Genomic DNA, 20,161 nt, shown 5'->3' with positions numbered 1-20,161 from the left:
GCTTTCTTTTTTTACTTTATTTTGGCAAAATTTAAATAAAAATTTAATTTAAATAAAAAAGTTTAGTGAAACGAGATAAAGTTTTACAAAATATCTGCCTGTGATACTGCACTCACTCCATCAACAAACGAATTTTATCTCATACTATTTGCTGGTTAAAAACATTTTTTAAATACACCAAGAAGAGATCTCTTTTTATGAGTTGCAAGTGCATAAAAATCATAAATTAGTTGAAAAGTATGTTATAGATTTTTAAATAGCTGCAAGGCCATTTTAAAAAATCACCCCCTTTCCTGAAAGGCAATTAGCATTATGTATCATAGAACCAAACAAAATGTCTTTTGTTCTGGCTAACTCTACTTCTAGATACGAACACGCCAAGGAAATCATCACAGATGTACCCAAAGACCTGCACAATATGCATAAATATGATAATGGCCATTATTACTTACAAAATAAAATCTGAAAAAAGTATCTAATAATTAAACAACAGGTGATCAGGAAAATAAAGTACAAACAAATATTACGAAGCTATTAAAAAAAATCTTATTTTCGGGTGCCTGGGTGGCTCAGATGGTTAAGCGTCTGCCTTCGGCTCAGGTCATGATCCCAAGGTCCTGGGATCGAGCCCCTCATCGGGCTCCCCGCTCAGCAGGAAGCCTGCTTCTCCCTCTCCCACTCCCCCTGCCTGTGTTCCCTCTCTCTCTGTGTCTCTGTCAAATAAATAAAATCTTCAAAAAAGAATGTAATAACAAAAAAAGGAAATAAAAAGTATATAGATTGGGAAGGAAGACGTAAAACTATCTTTGTTGACAGATGACATGACTATGTAGAAAATTCCACAGAATCGACCAAAACAAAACTGAAACTAATAAACAGTTGGTTGCAGGATACAAGGTTGCAGCACACAAAAGTAATATACAAAAGCCAACTGCTTTCTTACACACCAGCAACGAACTATATGACATTCTGGAAAAGGCATAACTATATACAGAGTTTAAAAAAAAAAAATCAACTGGGTGGCTCAGTTGGTTAAGTGTCTGACTCTTAGCTAAGGTCTTGATCTCAGGGTCATGAGTTCAAGCCCCGCATTGGGCTCCACACTGGGCATGGAACCTACTTAATAAAAAAATAAAATAAAATACCCAAAATCATTGACTGCCAGTGGGGAGGGGAGCAAGGACTAGGTGTAGTGGAGGGCAAGGGTATTATCAGAGTAATGAAACTATTTTGGGTGATACTGTAATGGCAGATACATGATCTAACAGTATGCATTTGTCAAAATTCATAGAACTATACAGTACAAAGAATGAATCCTAATCAATATATTCTTGGTTAATAAAAATGTATCAATATTGGTTCATCAATTATAAAAATGTACCACACACTGATGCAAAATGTTAAAAATAAGGGAAAATATGCTGGGAGAGGGGAGTTTTATGAGAAATCTCTGTACTTTCCATGCAGTTTTTTCCATAAACTTAAAGCTGCTCTAAAATAAAATCTATTAAATTTCTATGATAGTTAATTTTATGTGTCAATTTGACTAAGCCAGGGGGGTGTCCAGATATTTGATCAAACATTATTTTGGTTGTGTCATCGAGGGTGTTTCTGGATAAATTAACATTTGAAGGAATAGACTGTGTAAAGCGTTTGTCCTCCTATTGTGGATGGACCTCATTGCATCAGTTGAAGGCCTAAATAAAACAAAAAGGCTGAGTAAGAGAGAACTGCTTCTGACCTGACTGCCTTGAGCTAGAACATCAGTCTTTCCTCCCTTTGGATTCGAAACAAAACATCAGCTCTTCCTGGCTCTCAAGTCTGCCAATTTTAAGACAGGGACTATACTAAGCTCTTCTGTGTTTCAGGCCTTTAGACTTAGATTAGAACTACACCATTGGGGGCGCCTGGGTAGCTCAGTCGTTAAGCGTCTGCCTTCAGCTCAGGTCATGATCTCAGGGTCCTGGGATCGAGCCCCGCATCGGGCTCCCTGCTCTGCGGGAAGCCTGCTTCTCCCTCTCCCCCTCCCCCTGCTTGTGTTCCCCTCTCACTGTGTCTCTCTCTGTCAAATAAATAAATAAAATCTTTAAAAAAAAAAAAAAAAGAACTACACCATTGGTTGGGGTGCCTGGGTGGCTCAGTTGGTTAAGTGTCTGCCTTTGGCTCTGGTCATGATCCCAAGGTCCTGGGATTGAGCCCCATGCCAGGCGCCCTGCTCAGTGGGAAGTCTGCTTCTCCCTCTCCCTCTCCATGTGCTCTCTCTCTCAAATAAATAAATAAAATCCTAAAATAATAATAATTTTTAAAAAAGAACTACCCCATTGGCTCTCCTAGGTCTCTAGCCTTGCAGATCTTGGAAACCTGTCAGCCTCCATAATCATGTGAGCCAATTCTATGTAATAAATCTATTTCCATACACACATTGATACACATCCTATTGGTTCTGTTTCTCTGAAGAACCCTAATATAATTATATATGTATATCAACTAAACCTATCTACTTTCTATTAAGGTTAAATTTAGAAAGAAACTGATCACTGCAGGTGACCTTTCTATATTTAGATACTAGGACAATATATGTCTGCACTCAACTTCTTGGTGCCAGGTTCTATTCTAGGGGCTGAGGATACAGCACTGAATAAGGCAGAAAGACTGGATAAGACAGAAAATCTGTTCCCAGAGCTTACTTTTTGGTGGAGCAAGAGAAGACATTAAATATATACACAGATACACATTTTCAGACTAAGTACTATTAAAAAAAGAAGAAAAAGGGGACTATAATAAGGAATGGTCTGCTGAAAGAGGCTACTTTAGGTTGGGTGAAAAGGTGTTACTGAGCTAAGACCTGTAAGACAAGAAGGAGCCCAACACATGATGGTCTGGAGGCAGTGGTCTCTAGGCTGATGGGACTGATAATGCAGAGCTCCTAAGGCAGGAACAAATTTGATGGTTCAGGGAATAAAAAGACAGTGAATACACCAGTTCTAAGTCTAAACCTCAGGTAGGTTTACAAGTATCTGCCTGATTTTTTACGCCTTTACCACTGTCTTAAGAACATGTATAGGCTGGCCCACTGGTCCCAGGAGGATGAAAGACAAGTGTAGCAGAGCCAACCAAATCCCACCCAGATGATCCAACTCCCAAGTGTCCAGCACATCAAGGGAATAAATGTCATTTAAAAAAAGATTTTATTTATTTGAAAAAGAGAGAGAGAGAGTGCACAAGCAAGGGGAGGGGCAGAGAGAGAGGGAGAAGCTAATCGGACACAAGACTCAATCCCAGGACCCTGGGATCATGACCCGAGCTGAAGGAAGACACTTAACTGACTGAGCCACCCAGGTGCCCAGAATAAATGTAATTTTAAGCCATGGGATTGGCAAATTTTTTTTCTATGAAGGCCCCAAAATAGTAATCATCTGAATGGTCTCTATTTTCTTCAGGACGAATCCAAATTCTTTCATATCCTTCAACAGCCAAGTCCTAAACTGGCTACTACAGGCCTCTCCAGCTTCAATCCCCAGTGTGCTGCAGGCCTTCAGAACTACTTTTGGTCCTGAAAGGTGATAATGCCTCTCAAACCCATGCCTTTACACCTGTGGAATCCTTCCCTATTGGAAAGGGGTGTCTTTATAGCAGCAATGTCCACAATAGCCAAACTGTGGAAAGAGCCAAGATGTCCATCGACAGATGAATGGATAAAGAAGATGTGGTACATATATACAATGGAATATTATGCAGCCATCAAAAGGAATGAGATCTTGCCATTTGCAACGATGTGGATGGAACAGGAGGGTATTATGCTGAGCGAAATAAGTCAATCAGAGAAAGACAGTATCATATGATCTCATTGATATGAGGAATTCTTAATCTCAGGAAACAAACTGAGGGTTGCTGGAGTGGTGGGGGGTGGGAGGGATGGGGTGGCTGGGTGATAAGACACTGGGGAGGGTATGTGCTATGGTGAGTGCTGTGAATTGTGTAAGACTCTTGAATCAGAGGCCTGTACCTCTGAAACAAATATTATATGTTTAAAAAAAAAAAAAAAGAGAAGATAGCAGGAAGGGAAAAATGATGGGGGGGAAACTGGAGGGGGAGACGAACCATGAGAGACGATGGACTCTGAAAAACAAACTGAGGGTTCTAGAGGGGAGGGGGGTGGGAGGATGGGTTAGCCTGGTGGTGGGTATTGAGGAGGGCACATTCTGCATGGAGCACTGGGTGTTATACGCAAATAATGAATCATGGAACACTACATCAAAAACTAATGATGTAATGTATGGTGATTAATATAATAAAAAAAAAGAAAAGGGGTGTGTGTGTAGCGGGGGGGGTCCCCTTCCTTCCCTTGGGCCATCTATCCTATCTCCTTCAAGATCAAGTTCAAATGTCACTTACGTCTGAGAAACACCCATGCCTCGTCCTTCAACTTAATTTATCACTATGCATTTTGTCTATGTGCCTGCCCATCTCCCTGTCTAGAGCGAGCTCCTCAAGAGCAGAAAGAAACTGAATCATCTTTGTGTCTCTAGTAGGCAGCAGAGTACCTGGCCCAAAGTAGGCACCTCCGTAAATCTCTGTTGAATAAACAACTTCTGAAAATTTGGTAAGGAAGTTTTATCCAATTTGGAATTAATCAGAGATAGAAATGAAGCTAATGGGGGTGCCTGTGTGGCTCAGTTGGTTAAGCATCTGCCTTCAGCTCAGGTCATGATCTCAGGGTCCTGGGAACCAGCCCCACATAGGGCACTCTGCTCAGCAGGGAGTATGCTTCTCCCTCTCAATCTCCCTCTGTGCTTGCTCTCTCTCTCTCTCAAATAAATAAAATCTTAAAAAAAAGAAAGAAAGAAATGAAGTTAATGGCATGAGGTAGTGAAGGGGGAATAAAAGGCATACTGGGGGTGGGGAGATAAACTAGAACCTAAAAGAAGAAACAATTTTAGGAAGCAATTTTAAAGTGGGCAATATGGTTTTTAGTCTGACGCTAGAATGCAATAGGCTCTCCCTGCACAAGTGTGACTTAGTCTGTAACATTTTTCAAAGATCATTTTTTTCCCCTGCTTAATTTAGTGCAAGTATGAATCACACACAGGCTGACTAATCATCTGCTAAAGACACTGCATGTGGATCACAAGACTGGAACAATCAATCTAAAGGACAGTAAGAGATACTACAAGATATACTGTGAACACGCAGAACTTATTACAGCTACACTTGTTACATTTTAGAAGGAACTAGAATAACATACATTATTGTAAAGCACAGCCTGTATTAAATTAATGCACTTACTGCCTCTGTTTTCCTATCAACATAATAAATAAAGCACACTCAGGTAAAGAAATCATTGTGAACCTTTCAGCTCTGTCTTTAAGGAAAGATTAATGTACTTTTCAATGTGACCTTGGGCACCAGACCAGAAGGTTGGTCTTCTCCGGCTGCTCTCTTCACTGAGCATCCTGGCCAAGGGAAGAACAGTCCTGGGACGGGACATGTGGCATTTATTTAGCATTTACTGAACACCTTGCACCAGGCACTATGCAAGGTGCCTTGCATACATTAGACATGTCATTTAAACCATCTTTCCTCACTAAGGCTCAATCACAATCAATGTATAAAAATAATTTTTTGTATGTATTCACTCAACAAAGCACTTACTCATTCACTTAACACCTATAGTTAGTATCTGGCAGAGCAAATGAACTTGTCCATCTTGCTCACTTTTATATCCCAAGATGTCAACAGAGTGTCTGGCACATAATGGAACATAAAGACCAGATGACTTTGCCTCCTAAATCTCTCAAATCTATCCACTTCTCCTAACATACCCTTCTACCAGCCTAGTCCAAGGCTCCTGATTAAGTGCCTGCAGCCATTCTTGCTCGCCCTCTAACTCAGGTGTTTCCACTTTGGCACTATTGACCTTTAATACCTGAGAACACGTTGTGGGGGCTGTCCTGTGCACCACAGAAAGTTCATCAGCATCCCTGGCCTCCACTCACTAAAAGACAGTATATAGTAACCTTGAATGGCATCCCATTGTTCTCAGAACACCCAAATCCTGAACACCTAATCTACCAAGTGCTGGGAAGTGGGTACCACCAATTGCACTAGTCTCCCCTAGATCCTCACTTTCTCTTGCTCTCCAGCCTCCAGCCACATGGGCCTGTGTTCACCTTCTCAAATGTACCCCAACTTCAAGACCTTCATGCTGGTTCCAGAGTCTGAGCACTACTGCTATTTGGGGCTGGATAATCTTTGCTGTGGGGCCTGTCCTGTGCATATGTTTAGCAGAATCTCTGGCCTCCACCCACTAAAGGCCAGTAGCACCAACCCCACCTCGTGCCCCAGGTATGACAACCTAAAATATCTCCAGACATTGCCAAATGCCTCTGGGGGCAAAATCGCCCCTGGTTGAGAACCAATGGCCTAGAGAGCACACTTGCCCTGCTCTGCCCTCTGCCTCAGCAATTCTGACCCTTCAAAGTTGAGCTCCACTTAAAGCAAGAAAGCCTCTCCCGACCCAGGCACCCGAGAGGACACTGCTGGTCTCTCCCACAACACCCTCTCCTTCTTTGTAGCATTTCTCACAACTGTCATTAAGAAGCATTTAATGTCTGACTGTACAACCAGAATATAAACTCCTCGTCTGCAGGAGCAGCCTGCTTTGCTCTCTGCTCTATGCTCGGGGGCCTAGCACTGTGCTCAACCAAAGAATGTGCTGTCAGAAGAATGATTCTGGTGTTCTGCTGGGCGCAGGGACCTCAAGATAAGAAAGGCAATGTCTTTGTGCTCAAGATGCTGAGTACAGAAATGGCACATAGGTTTCGTCTCCTGGGCAAACTCAATTAACTGCACCAAGAAAACGTGCATGTAGAAATGTCTCTCCTGAGGCACCAAAAAAACAGATGTCACAGTCCAAAGTGAAGAGTTGAAACAAGAGGCAAAGTTTCCTCAGGAGATGGTTGAAAACTCATCCAAATCATGGTAGAAAGGTCCAGGGGAGGGTTTAGGAAACTGCTGGCATTCTGTAAATCCACTTGATCTCATCGAAAGGGGGAAGGTGGAGATCTTTTTCCATTCTCCTCAAGCCAGGGAAAGGGGTCAGTGGGACCACCAAGACAGCCCACTACAGGTCCGTGCAGGTGGGTGGATGCCACATCTGTCTCAACCCAAGAAACAGATGGGCAGGCTGGCTAACTGCTCTGAGGACAAAAGAGAGGTTGCTGCTACGCTGGAATCAGCCCACGCTACCCCACTTTGAGTTGACAGGGTTCCGGATACACTACCCCAAAATAACAGCACCTCGGCTTATTGAATATTTCAAGCTGAAGAAATCTGAGAAACAGCAGGTGCAGGAAGAATTTTCTGACCCTCCCCTGAAGCAGGTAATCAGACTCTCTGTGAGAGGTGCCCTCCCTACACCAGGAGGAAAGGAGCATCCTTATCTCCAAAGAACAAGTATTGCCGAAAGGAATCTGAATGAACAGGACTTGTGTTTCCCCAGCTTACTACACTTAGCTCATTCTCTTTTTTATCCTATCACAATTTTCCCAAACTCTCCACTCTTCATTATACCTTCAATAAAAATACTCAGGTTTAACTACTTTTCTGGGTTTTTATTTCCTTATGTAGGCTCCCACATCATGTAAAACTTGTATTAAATAAATATGTATGCTTTTCTCTTATCAATCTGTCTTTTGTTAAAGGGGCCTTAGCCAAGAACTTAGAAGAGTAGAAGAAAAAGATAAACTTCCTCTCTTACAAAGCAAAGCACGTCAGTCTCCCATGCACCAGATGTGTGCCACGCACAAGAGAATACCTGCAGAGGGTCATCTTAGATCGGGTCCAGGGCCCCCCAAAAGAAAACCAAAGAGACTGAGATGAGAGGCTCACAGTACTATCAGATTCCTAGGGACCAAGGAAGGAGCAAGCAACCAGACTAAACGAAGAGGCATTTGCTCTCACCAGAGTTAAAGCAAGTCATGGCGCTCAGGTTGTGGTCTCTGAGGGAGGCCCTTTGAAAGCACTCAAGACAGAACAAGCTTTGAGACCTGCAAATTCCAGAAAGCTCCACACCTGTTTTTGGAAGGACTTTCCTGCCCTAACTTCCTTTCCCTCTTCTAGGTGCTCCAACCTCCTAGGGTGCTGGCCCCTAGAAAGGGCCAGAAACAGGCTATGGAGGTGAAGGAGAAGCATCAGATGAAGAAAGAGAAAAGTAGCCCACTGTGCCCAACCTTCCTTCCTCAATTGCAGGTTTTCTGCCTAGGGCAGGCCTGAACAGGCCTTACCTCAGACGCTTCAAATTCAACAGGCTTGAAGTTGCTGAAATGACATTATGTTTCATAATTTGAAGTGACCACAAGACTCTCTATCACCAGGACGCCTGGGTGGCTCAGTTGTTAAGCATCTGCCTCCAGCTCGGGTCATGATCCCAGAGTCCTGGGATTAAGTCCCACATCGGGCTCCTTGCTCAGTAGGGAGCCTGCTTCTCCCTCTGCCTGCCGCTCCCCAGTTTGTGCTCTCTCTCTCTCTCTGACAAATAAATAAATAAAATCTTAAAAAAAAAAAGACTTTTTATTACCTAGGAGTGACAAGAGAAGGCTTAGGCCCACCTGAATTTTCACCCAAAGGCAGAGGTAGAACTAACCCTACAAGTTGATACAAAGGGCCAGTGGGAGATAAAGACACTTGCTACACACCAGTTGTGCTTATTCAACATGAGAACTGCTGCACATCCCACCAATTGTGCTTACTGAACATGACACTTACAGCCATGATCTACCCAGCACCACTTACCTACTCTTTCCTAATAGAACTCCACACCCACATAACACAAATGTTCAGGAGACAGGCCCTAAGTTCAGGAATGGATCAGACTGGTCCAAAAGCAACCTCTTCCTCCTTCCAAGGGGTGTTTTTAGGAATGCCTCTATGATCCAATTCCAGGAAAGGCTTGCTGAGGTCTTGGGTCAAGTTCTTCCTCCATTTTCTGGGAGAGCTCTCAGGAGCTAGAGGAATCCCACACTGTTAAAGAATTATTCTGAAGCTATGTTGGGGTGCAGTGAAGAAAAAGCACCATGATGAATGAGTGCTGCTATCTGTCAAAGGGAGGCAGAGTGGTAAGGTGTGCACTGTAGGCAGGTAGAAGGAAGTGCGGAATTAGATCTTGTCATTAAAGCAGCTGGAGACGGCGGAGTCACAAACGTCTGGATGGGGGTCTGAAACATGACATCCCCCATAAGAGGAAATGGCCAAGGAGCAAAGCCTGGGGAATCTCAACATTCAAGACTGAGAGAGAACAGTGGGTGGGCAAGGAGAACAGGGAGGGTAGTCTCCGTGAAGAATGAGGGAGTGAGAATATCCAAACCAGGTGTGCCAGGTGCTGCAAGAAGGTTAAGTTTTTTCTCTCACAACACGCTAAATTGCATTAACAAAATGAACAATATTTAGACCTCATTGCTAAAACTGTAACTATCAAATCACCATATTAAAGGTACATAATGAATCGTTGCTGAAAGATATAAGGGCACATGAACTGCATATTAGCACGGCCAACAACAACAACAACAAAAAATACACCCAACTAAGAATACAGGTTTCACAGACAGAATAATTAATAAGACATCCAAAATGGAAATAACTTTTACATCCTTTAGAAGAAGGTAAAGGGCTAACAGCTATCACAGTCACAATGCCAACAGTAAGGCCCAGGAAAGGAAATGGGTTTTGGCTCGAGGCACTGTGTAGACCATGTGCTGCTCTGGCCCTTCTCTTGATAACAGTCTCGTGATTGCCCTCTGGGGAACCCCCGTCAGTCCCTGTGGCTGAGACTGACAGCACCACCCACAACCCTAGCTCTGGGGACGGTACAGGCAGTTAACGAGGGCACAGCAAGGGCACTCGTTCCATGGCTGGGCAGGCCACCCTCGGTCTAGCTGGCACTAAGGAGAAAGAAACTCAACTGACAGACTAGAAGCTGCCAGGGCTGGCTGCAATCTCCTCCCATACGGGTAGCACCTGCCTGGGTACTAAACCAACAGAGCTGGAGACTAGGGACAAAAAGAGATTCCTGATGTCATCATTTGAGCACCCTATCCAACCCTGGGAGAAGCTTCACCCTGTTTTTCAACAATATGAGTCAAAAAACTACCTTTTTCTTAAGGCAGGTCTGAGTTGGGTTCTGTCACTCTGTCACTGTCACATCAACAAAGTGCTGATAGTACCAGTTCAAACCGCTAACAGTTCAAAAGCAAACAGTTCCTGCCTCCTTGTAAAAATCCCCACGTCCTCTAGGATGTTTCAACCCATAATTTTCTTCCTTTCCTCTGACTTTCTAAGCAATTACTGTGTACCCATTCAATTACTTACTTCCTTGTACTGTTACTCATATCTAGAGCATGGCCTCACCTCAACTAGACAAACATGGCCAAAGGAGCTGTAATTCTTTGTATACCTGCTAACACCTTTTTCACCATACAAAGTACAGTCAGAAATGGTGTCTGAGAAATCAAAGGTAGCTAGAGATGGGTCTGCTTCAGGGTAGAAATCTTAACTTTTTTTTGGAAATGAAGGGATGTTTATTAAGATCACCCAATTAATGCATTCACCCATCCATATCAAGCATTTATTTGGCACCAACTGGGTACCAAGCACTTCCTAGGTGCTAAGAATACAGCAGGTACTAAGACAAGGTCCCTGCTTTGACAGTTAGCAGGGCTGTGTATCTTTCCCAAACCCCACAAAAGAAAGAGACCATTTAAAAAGGCTGTGTGGCCACTGGCATTTTCTCTCTAGTGCAAATGACATTACATTATAGTTCATGCTTTTTCATATGAAGCACTCAATAAATGTATATTCACAGAACATTAAAGCTAAAATGAGGGTCTTAGAAATCTTGACTTTTTAAAACATTATTATTTTTTTTTAAAGATTTTATTTATTTATTAGAGAGAGAATGAGAGAGAGAGCATGAGGGGGGGAGGGTCTGAGGGAGAAGCAGACTCCCCGCCGAGCAGGGAGCCCGATGTGGGACTCGATCCCGGGACTCCAGAATCATGACCTGAGCCGAAGGCAGTCGCTTAACCGACTGAGCCACCCAGGCGCCCCAAAACATTATTTTTAATTAATGAAAGCCTTCCTCACCCCTGAAAGAAATCTACACGAGATAAGATAACAGATAAGGGTGGCTGCCCCAAACCAGGAGGCAGCTGGGAATATAACACAGCATGGAAAGCATGGAAGGTCACAGTTTACGCTGGAACTAGAACCAGGCCAGAGGCTGTCTCCCAGTTCTCAGGCCAGATCCCTTGGACTCCACCTATTTGTTGCCTTTGACAAAGAACACACTCAAAATATACGTTTAATGAGTGAACTAATCAAATACAAACACGGTAGTTACCGTGTATTTCTTTTTTCAAATTGAGCCAGGATGAGAAACTGGCTGAGCATGACTTTGACTGGATCCAGTTTTCAACCTTCTTTTTCACAGAACAGTAACATCTCATTAATCCAAAATGGCAGAAGGCAGGCAAGCAAAAGGGAGTAGGGAGGCCAGGGGAAAGTTACTACCCAGTATGGGTAGATTCTACCTAAATCTGCTTCCTCATGGAAGTTAATTTTGGCGTACTTATTTGTTTCCATACATGCAGATACACTCATATACACCCAGCTGTGATTTACAATCCTCTGTTCGCAATCCTGAAATCCAGAAAGTTCTCAACACTGAAGACCTTTTTGTACCTTATTTGGCAACAAAACCTGACCACCTGAACTCATTTGGTGGCAAAACTTGGCCTACAACTGACTGGAAACTATTTATAGTATTTATTTTCCTGAGTAAGAATACTCCTATGTTTCACTGTAAAAGATACTGATGTTAAAATTATAAGGTTAATTCAGTAGAATTTTCAGATAAGGGATGGTGGATTTGTATATAAATGGTTCAACTAAATAATGATAGCCCTGAAGTAATAAAATTTTACTCCAAAAACACATGTTTTAAAGTCTACAAAATATCAACCAACAGAGGACAAATATTTAAAGTCAGAAGTTTCTGAGCTAAAAATGATCTTAGGAGCATAGTGATCTAGTGCCCTGATTTGCAGATGTGGGGACTTAGGCTCCCAGAGGTCACAGGATTTATCCAATCAACTAGTTTACATTAGATAAGCTCCTACCTGCTTCTCTCACCCCAACGCGGTATACTTGGGTGGCTATTAGTACCCATCCTGAGGGCTCTCCCTGTGGTTTGGATCCAGCTCTGCTTTTGTTCTATCAGAGTTCCCCAGAGTTCTCCAGAAACTACCTGGCTCAACTTTAAGGGAAATTTTTAAAAATACTATGTGTTAATACTTCCCTCCCTCAATTATATTTTTCTTCCTCAAAATTTGGATAAGTGTACAAAGGGCTTATCAAAAGGCAGCAGCCAATACCACTTATACTGAGAGGGGGGAAAATTATTAATGAATTCACAGTTAACAAGGACCTTCTTAGTCCTTTTATGCACTGCAATTAGTGAAGTTATTAACAAGTTGGTAACATTAACTGTATGATGGGAGTATTCTACTTGAAGGGTTTATTTCAGAATAAGGACTAAGGGCATAAAATAGTTGATGATAATACAGTAGCAGTACCTACTACCATTTAATGAAAGTCTGTTATGTGCCAGGAGCCTCGAATGGTGCCTTGTAGAAGAGGTCTTATTTAATCCTATCAACCCTGCCACGAAGTTGTTCTTATCTCCATTTCAAAGACAAGGAAGCTGGAGTTCAAAAGGGTTAAGTATCTTTTCCAAAATCATACAAAGGGCAGACCAGACTGTGTTGAGAGACCGTGAAGAGATGTGCTTAAGAGCAGTACAGCTCTGGAACCACACAGTGCTGGCTGAAAGCCCAGCTCTGCTATGAGCTAGCTGGATTAATCTGTGCAAATGCTTCAGTTTCATCACATACAAAACTCGTATAATAACAGTGCCCATCTCGCAGGGGTGCTGTCATGAAGATTAAACGAGTTAATATAGGACGCCTGGATGGCTCAGTTGGTTAAGCGTCTGCCTTCGGCTCAGGTCATGATCCCAGCGTCCTGGGATCAAGTCCCGCGTTGGGCTCCCTGCTCAGTGGGGAGCCTGCTTCTCCCTCTGCCTGCCGCTCCCCCAGCTTGTGCACGCTCTCTCTCTGACAAATAAATAAATAAAAATCTTTAAATAAAAATTTAAAAATAAATGAAATAAAAGAGTTAATATATGTAAAGCAGTTAAGACCGTGCCTAGTATCTGGTTAGCCCTATATATTAGCTATTATCATTAATACTGGCACCAGCATTCAAACCCTGATCTGCCTAATCCCATGGCTCCTCTTTTCCACTGTGCTGCAGGAATTGTACTACGGGGGTGCCTGGCTGCCTCAGTCAGTAGACCGTGCGACTCTCAGATCTCCAGGTCATCAGTTCAAGCCCCACGTTGGGAGTGGAGCCTATTTAAAAGAAAAAGAAAAAAGAAAGAAAGAAATTGTACTACAGGCAATATATTAGTGGCACTGAGCCAGCTGTCTCCACCTCCCATGCCATGTGTTGACATTCTTCATCTATTATTTCTTTTGTCTGTTCCAAACTTTAAGATTTGTGGCCCATTTCAAAGCTAACAAATGTCTTTCTTTTGGTAAATAAATAACCAGGCATGGAATATATAAAATGAAAAATTCTAGCAACTGATACCTTTCAGTCACCTTCACACTGCCGAGGTGTTAGTACACAGCTAAATTAAATTTACTCAGGGCCAAAAAAATCTTCTATCAAGACACTTAACTGTGCATAGATCTATTCACTGTATTAAACTGCAGTACATGAAACAAAGAATAGCAGCGGTATAATATTAGGTACATATTCCACGCTTACTTGTCTGGGGCACTTTCTCACCCTGACGTATAAGACTTATTTTCATTTGCCTCTAAAACAAGAACTATTAAAAGTGGAAAGCAAGCCACATAATTCATTCACTCATTAAACAGATATTTAGATGGCCTATGCTGGCAATATCTGGCACAGTGCTTGGGTCAGGATTACAGTAGTTAAACAGACAGCACCCTCTCTTGTGAAGCTTACAATCCAGCATGGGTACAGACTTTAAGCAAATGTATACTGTGGCATTTCTAAAAACCATTCTCTTAATTTTAAAACCTTCTGCAACCTCCTACCAAAAAAAAAAAAAAAAAGGGGAAATATTAAAACAAGGAAACAGATGTCTAACAATTTGAAAACACAACTTTTCTCCAAGTTGCTATACTTGTTTTTAAATGTGTACTCTAAAATCATATACTATCCAACCTAAACCAAAGGGCTGTTTCATTCAAGAAAATGTTTAATCTACTACCCAGAGAGGCAAAAAATCTATCAAACCTGGGTGTCTCCACCTCCCCAAACCTGTTGTGTGGACCCTCTAAAGAGTTTACAGAGTCTAACCAAACTACTTTATTGCACATTAATTAAGAGCAGATCAAGAAAGGCCGGACTTGTATGATCCAGAGTCTAAATTATTAGCATAGCCCATGACGCAAGGGCTTGTACCGGCTCCCAAGAGGTTGGGTGCTGGAGTCCAAGACAAGGCTTCCTGGTCAGATGAAGGGGCCCTAGCCTCAGCTGATCTCGAGATAGGGAAGAATGTCTGGAGCTGCCAACAGATCTCTCACATTCGTGTGTGCACATCTCCCAGTAGAGCCTCTGCAGGATAACTGGTGTTGAACCCAATAACAGAGCCAAAGTGCAAAAAAAAAAAAAAAAAAAAAAAAATCCCTTTCACAAGTAAGTCTTTAAATTGGGGCCAGTACCTTGTCCTCACTGCAAATTCACGGACAAAGAAACACACACCCCTTGGAGAAAGTTTTGACATCCGGAAAGAAACGAGATGATGATGACAAAGCGCCTTTGTCAAAAGCGAAAAGATTAGGAGGGTGACAACAGGAGGAAACCTATAGGAGGGGCAACGAACGAGAATTTTGGAGAATTTAGGAAGGGGAAAAGACACCGACTCTGGGTCCCGCGAGGGGGCTTCGTGGAGGAAAACAGGCCTGAAGGAGAAAATCAAATGACCTGGGGAGCCCGAAGAAAGCACCTGGAGGCAAAGGGAACCCGCAGAACCAGCGCCTACCCTCAAACCGTCGGGAGGACGCGATCTGGATCCCAGATGCGAGACCGGAGCTCGGGGAGATCTGAGTTCTAGGAGCCTCCGGGGGGGGAGGCAGCCTCTGGGACGTGTCCCCGGAGCTGCAGCGAGGATGGGGAGGCAAGAGGCAAGCACGCCTGGGCTCGGCGAGGGCAGGGGCTCGGGGCGCCGCGGGGCTCGGCGAGGGCAGGGGCTCGGGGCGCCGCGGGGCTCGGCGAGGGCAGGGGCTCGGGGCGCCGCGGGGCTCGGCGAGGGCAGGGGCTCGGGGCGCCGCGGGGCTCGGCGAGGGCAGGGGCTCGGGGCGCCGCGGGGCTCGGCGAGGGCAGGGGCTCGGGGCGCCGCGGGGCTCGGCGAGGGCAGGGGCTCGGGGCGCCGCGGGGCTCGGCGAGGGCAGGGGCTCGGGGCGCCGCGGGGCTCGGCGAGGGCAGGGGCTCGGGGCGCCGCGGGGCTCGGCGAGGGCAGGGGCTCGGGGCGCCGCGGGGTCGTGCCGGTCCAAGGCGCCCGGGCCGGGGGGGGGCACCCGCGCCGCTACTCACCTCTCCGAATTGGAAGGCAGAGACGATGGTGACCACGACGCCCACGAAACAGACGTAGAGCCCATACCTGTGGGACAGGCAGGTATAGGTCTGTCTCTGTAAGAGCTTCAGCAGCATCAGGCCGCCGCCGTCACGCCACGGCCACGCCACGCCCCGCCCCGAGCAGCCGCGGCCGCCGCCGCCTCAGCGAGCAGCTATTCAGCGGCCCCTGCCCGGCCGCCGCGCTCAGGTCACAAGAGGCGGCCGCCACGCATTGCTGCTCCGGGGGACCGACGCCCGCTCGGCCCCGCGCCGCGGCCGCCGCTTCCGGGAGCCGGGAGCCCACGCCCTCGGCGCGGCGGAGGCGGACCCGCGGCCCGCGAGGCGGCCGGCGCCGCCCCGATCTGGCCCGGCGAGAGTCGGCGGCGACGTGGCTGCAGGGCAGCCAGCGCCACCTGGCGGCCGGAGGGAGGGGGGATGAGCGGAGGGTAGGCGAGCGCCCTTCCCGCCCGCGCGTGCGCGGGGGCCGCTCGGGTCCCCTAGGCTCCGCAGAGTTGGGCACGCAAGGAGAGCGGACCCGACCATGCAAGGTCGCTGTGCCCCAGACGGCGTTATGAGTGCTTGTGCTCACAAAACCCTTTCTGCATTTACAGTCACTGGGAAATCATGGTAAATCATTTTTACAGCGCTAAGAGGAGATACTCTATGAGGCTCCTTTCCCCTGTCTCCTTAATTATGTTGTTTGAAAGAGGAAACTTTTAGGCTAAATGTGCCCAAACCCAAATTCAATTCATTCATGGAGTCACTGAATGTGTCGTGAGTGTCCGGTGCCTGGCAAGTGCTTGGTGCTGGGTATTAAAAAATGAACTTGACCTGGCGACTGTTGCCAGGGAGTCTGGCTGGGGAGATAAACACGCAAACCGCTAAGTACAAAAAAGTTAAGATAGAAATCGTGTGAAGTATAGAAGGGGAACCAAGACGGTGGTAGTGGTCAATTAATTCTACTTTGGCACCAGGTGATTTCCAGGAGGGCTTCCCCTCGGCGCCTCTTACTTGGGAGAGATTTTTATTTTCTCTCAATATACCCTAGTTAATACGATTTTTGTCTTGATCTAGTCACCCCGGAAAACAGTACACATAGCCTATGTTGCCATCATTTATAGCATTTTTAGAATCGTCTTCAGAAGCAGCTTAAGGAAATACTCAAAATATGCCCTTAACTGGGTGGTGAGATAGAATGAACAGATCAATCCAAGGTAAGGCATTCACACTTTTTAGTCAATTCTTTTAATCCTTTAGGAAAAGCTGATTACATGCTCTACATACGTGACACAAATTAGGGCAGTTGTGTGAGACACGCAGTTCTGGGGGCTTTTCAAGCATGGTAACAAGATACAAAACCATCTAGCATTCAACAGGACTCTGTTATGCAGTGTTTGTTTCCACAATAATGATGGCCAGCATTTACTTAGAATCTACTGTAGACAGGGGTTCAGCTAACCCTCACAACAACCTTATGAAGGACAGCGTTATTATCCCCATTCTACAGATGAAGAAATTGAGGTACAGTGAAGTTAAATAACTGTCTAACACCACATGACCAGTAAATGACAGAATTGAGATTTGAACAGTATACTTAGGCTCTAGAACAGGGCTGAGGGTGGGGGGAAGTGAGTCGTCCTGCAAGTGCAAGGTCAAGACAGATTCTTTGTTTAAAATTTTGATATTTTGTTCTCGGTGGATATTTTGTATTAATTTTGAGCTTTTTAAATAATAGCATTAAAATATTATTCATCTTGTTTAGTGAGTTTTGGGCTTTCCCTTAAATTTTGTACCCACGGCAAGTGCCTCACTCTGCTAGCCCTGGCCCCTAGTCCTGGCCTTGCCTAGAAGCTATAGGTCTAAGAAAGTTTTCTTTGCTGTTTGCTTTTTCTTTTTCTTCTGCCTCTTTATTCTCCAACCAGAGAGCTTCAAGGGTGTCAGAAGAAGTTTTTGTCAAAGCCCTTTCTTCTAAAGAACTCACTCTTGCTTGCTCTCTCCCTCCTAAGCCAGTGTCATTGAACTTGAGTAAAATAAATGTGAGTATAAAATGATACATCTCTAGTAGCTACCTTATAGAGACATTAGGGAGATTAAATAAGATAATGCATGAAAGCGCTTAAGTGCCTGGGATATTTTAAGTTAAGAAAAGAAATAAAAGTTAAATAGTCAAGAAAAAGAAAAGTAAGAAAAGTTAAGAATATTTAGCTTTGTTCTAATAAGCAATCACCATGAGAATGATCTGATTAAATATCTTCTAGAAGATTAATCTAGCAGTATGAAATTTGTGGAAATTTTATTTATTTATTTTTAAGATTTTATTTATTTATTTATCTGTCAGAGAGAGAGAGAGTGAGCATGCACAAGCAGGGGGAGCAGCAGAGGGAGAAGGAGAAGCAGGCTCCCCGCTGAGCAAGGAGCCAGATGCGGGACTCGATCCCAGGACTCTGGGATCGTGACCTGAGCTGAAGGCAGACGCCTAACTGACTGAGCCACCCAGGTGTCCCATGAAATGATTTTAAACTATCAGCTTCTGAACAGTGGAAAAAAATACACAGTGGCATCTCATTTATCTCAAAATCTTTTATCTGGCAACCTAAAAAAGCCAGAAAAAAAACAAGAAAGGAAAAAGACTGCCAGGAACCCACTGAAATCCATGAGTTTTGCTTTTAAGCAAACCCCTCAGTCCTCTCAAAATCTAATAAATACAATTCTGAGAAAATTTGTTGTCTCAGTTCTCAGTCCCTGACAGATCAGGGAAAGAAAAAATTAAGAGTTCCATTTCCTGTTCTTCTCCCAAGCAAGAAGTGACTTTAACAGATAATATTACAGAAAAATGAGAGAGAAAAAATATTTTTTTAAAAAAGAAGTCAAACTGATTAAAAAAATATGACCATTTTGGGGCCAATAATGTAAGTAGAGGCAAGAACAGAGACATGTAATGGAGGCACCAATAGCTCCCAGTACAGTAGGATAATGGGTGATATAGTGGTGAACCCAGTCTTTGAGAAAAGTTCAAGAAATGTTTAGTGTTTATTCATCATTTATCAATGAATACTCTGTGCTAGACATTTTACCAGGCCCTAAGGGTACCTAGTAGAGACTCCTGGGATTTACACTCTAGAAGAACAAACAGGTATTAAGTTAGTATTGTGAGGGGAGCTAACTTAGCCTAGAAGATCAGGGAAGGCTTCCTGGAGGAGGTGCTGACACCAAGTTTTGAGGACTAAAGATGGGAGGGTGGGAAGGGAAGTGTACTCCAGGCTGGACTGGCATGTTGAAGGCTCTAATCTAAAGCTGGAGAGGGTGGAGGTGCAATGAGATGGAGTCGGGAGAGGTTGGCAGGGACTTGAGGGCTATATTAAGAACAAAGGACTTGGGGCACCCACCTGGCTGTCAGAAAAGTATGCGATGCTTGATCTCAGGGTTGTGAGTTCGAGCCCCACGTTGGGTGTAGAGATTACTTAAAAATAAAATCATTTAAAAAAACAAAGACTTGGGATGGCTCAGTCAGTTAAGCCTCTGCCTTCAGCTCAGGTAATGATCCTAGGGTCCTGGGATCGAGTCCTGCATTGGGCTCCTTCCTCAGCAGGGAGCCTGCTTCTCCCTCTGCCTGCAGCTCCCCCTGCTTGTGTGTGCGCTCTCTCTCTCTTTTTGGCAAATAAATAAATAAAACCTTAAAAAATAAAATAAATTTAAAAATAAAAAAACCCAAGACTAAATCTTAAAGATAACAAGAAATTTTAATAAAAGCCAAAAAGTGACATGATCAGGTGAGAATTTTAAGAATCATAACCATGGTGTGGAAAATGTATTGGAGGTGACCCATGGAGTTGAAGTGAGACCCCTAGTTAACTTTGATTTCAGATTAACAATGAATAATTTTTTAACTGTAAGTATATCGCATCCAATATCTGGGATTGACTTATACTAAAAAAATTATGTGTTGTTTATCTGAAATTCAAATTAACTGGGCATCCTGTATTTTTATTTGTCAAGTCTGGCAACCCTAGGTCAGAAACTACCAGAGAGTCCAGGCAAGGGGCACTGGTGGCTTGGAGGAGGGTCAGAACAAAGACAAGGGAAAGAATCCCAGGTATATTTAGTAAATGAAACTGTCAGGACTTGGTGATGAAGGGTATTTGGAAAGCAGGCAGGCAGGGATAAGAGGCCCCTCTGCCCTCAGAGGAAACCACCTTTAAAAGGATTTTACACCACCCTGGAAGGAGCCCTCCACCCTTTCCCATGTGATAGATAGGTGACAAAAACCTGACTGGATGACAGGCGCAGGGAGGGTTAATCAGATGAAAACAGCCCGCCAACAAGCCCATAAAAACCCCTAGACTTAGAAACTCCTGGGGCAACCCTCTCGGGTCCCCTCCCTCCTTGGGAGCTTTGTAGTATCGCTTTACTATCTCTCAATAAACCTTACTTTGCTGCCCACTATTCTGTTTGG

The 20,161-nt window shown here is 44.3% G+C and overlaps 1 protein-coding gene across 6 annotated transcripts in view; it reads right to left on the bottom strand.

Annotated features, from left to right (window-relative positions):
* GNPTAB (N-acetylglucosamine-1-phosphate transferase subunits alpha and beta) overlaps nucleotides 1–16,006 on the bottom strand; it is a 73,953-nt gene extending 57,947 nt beyond the window's left edge. For 3 of the 6 annotated variants that reach the window (XM_064590733.1, XM_064590732.1, XM_064590734.1), the window contains exons 1-2: nucleotides 15,688–15,810; nucleotides 15,137–15,252 (exon numbers count right to left, since the gene is read on the bottom strand). Coding sequence is in view for 3 of the 6 variants with exons in the window: in XM_045872743.3 (XP_045728699.1) it covers nucleotides 15,688–15,804 (117 nt within the window). In the remaining 3 variants the exon portion in view is untranslated. Of the gene's footprint in view, nucleotides 1–15,136; nucleotides 15,253–15,687 lie in introns of all 6 variants that reach the window. The other 3 variants (XM_045872741.3, XM_045872743.3, XM_045872742.3) reach the window with 2 other exon arrangements.
* Nucleotides 16,007–20,161: the final 4,155 nt, after the last annotated feature.

This window comes from Mirounga angustirostris, unplaced genomic scaffold, assembly GCF_029215605.1.
Source record: "Mirounga angustirostris isolate CCGP_5_RB_7025 unplaced genomic scaffold, mMirAng1.0.hap1 SCAF_5, whole genome shotgun sequence".
NCBI classification, from domain to species: Eukaryota; Metazoa; Chordata; class Mammalia; order Carnivora; family Phocidae; genus Mirounga; species Mirounga angustirostris.
The sequence above is the reverse complement of the archived record's forward strand: the minus strand, read 5'-3'. Positions and strand labels throughout refer to the sequence as shown.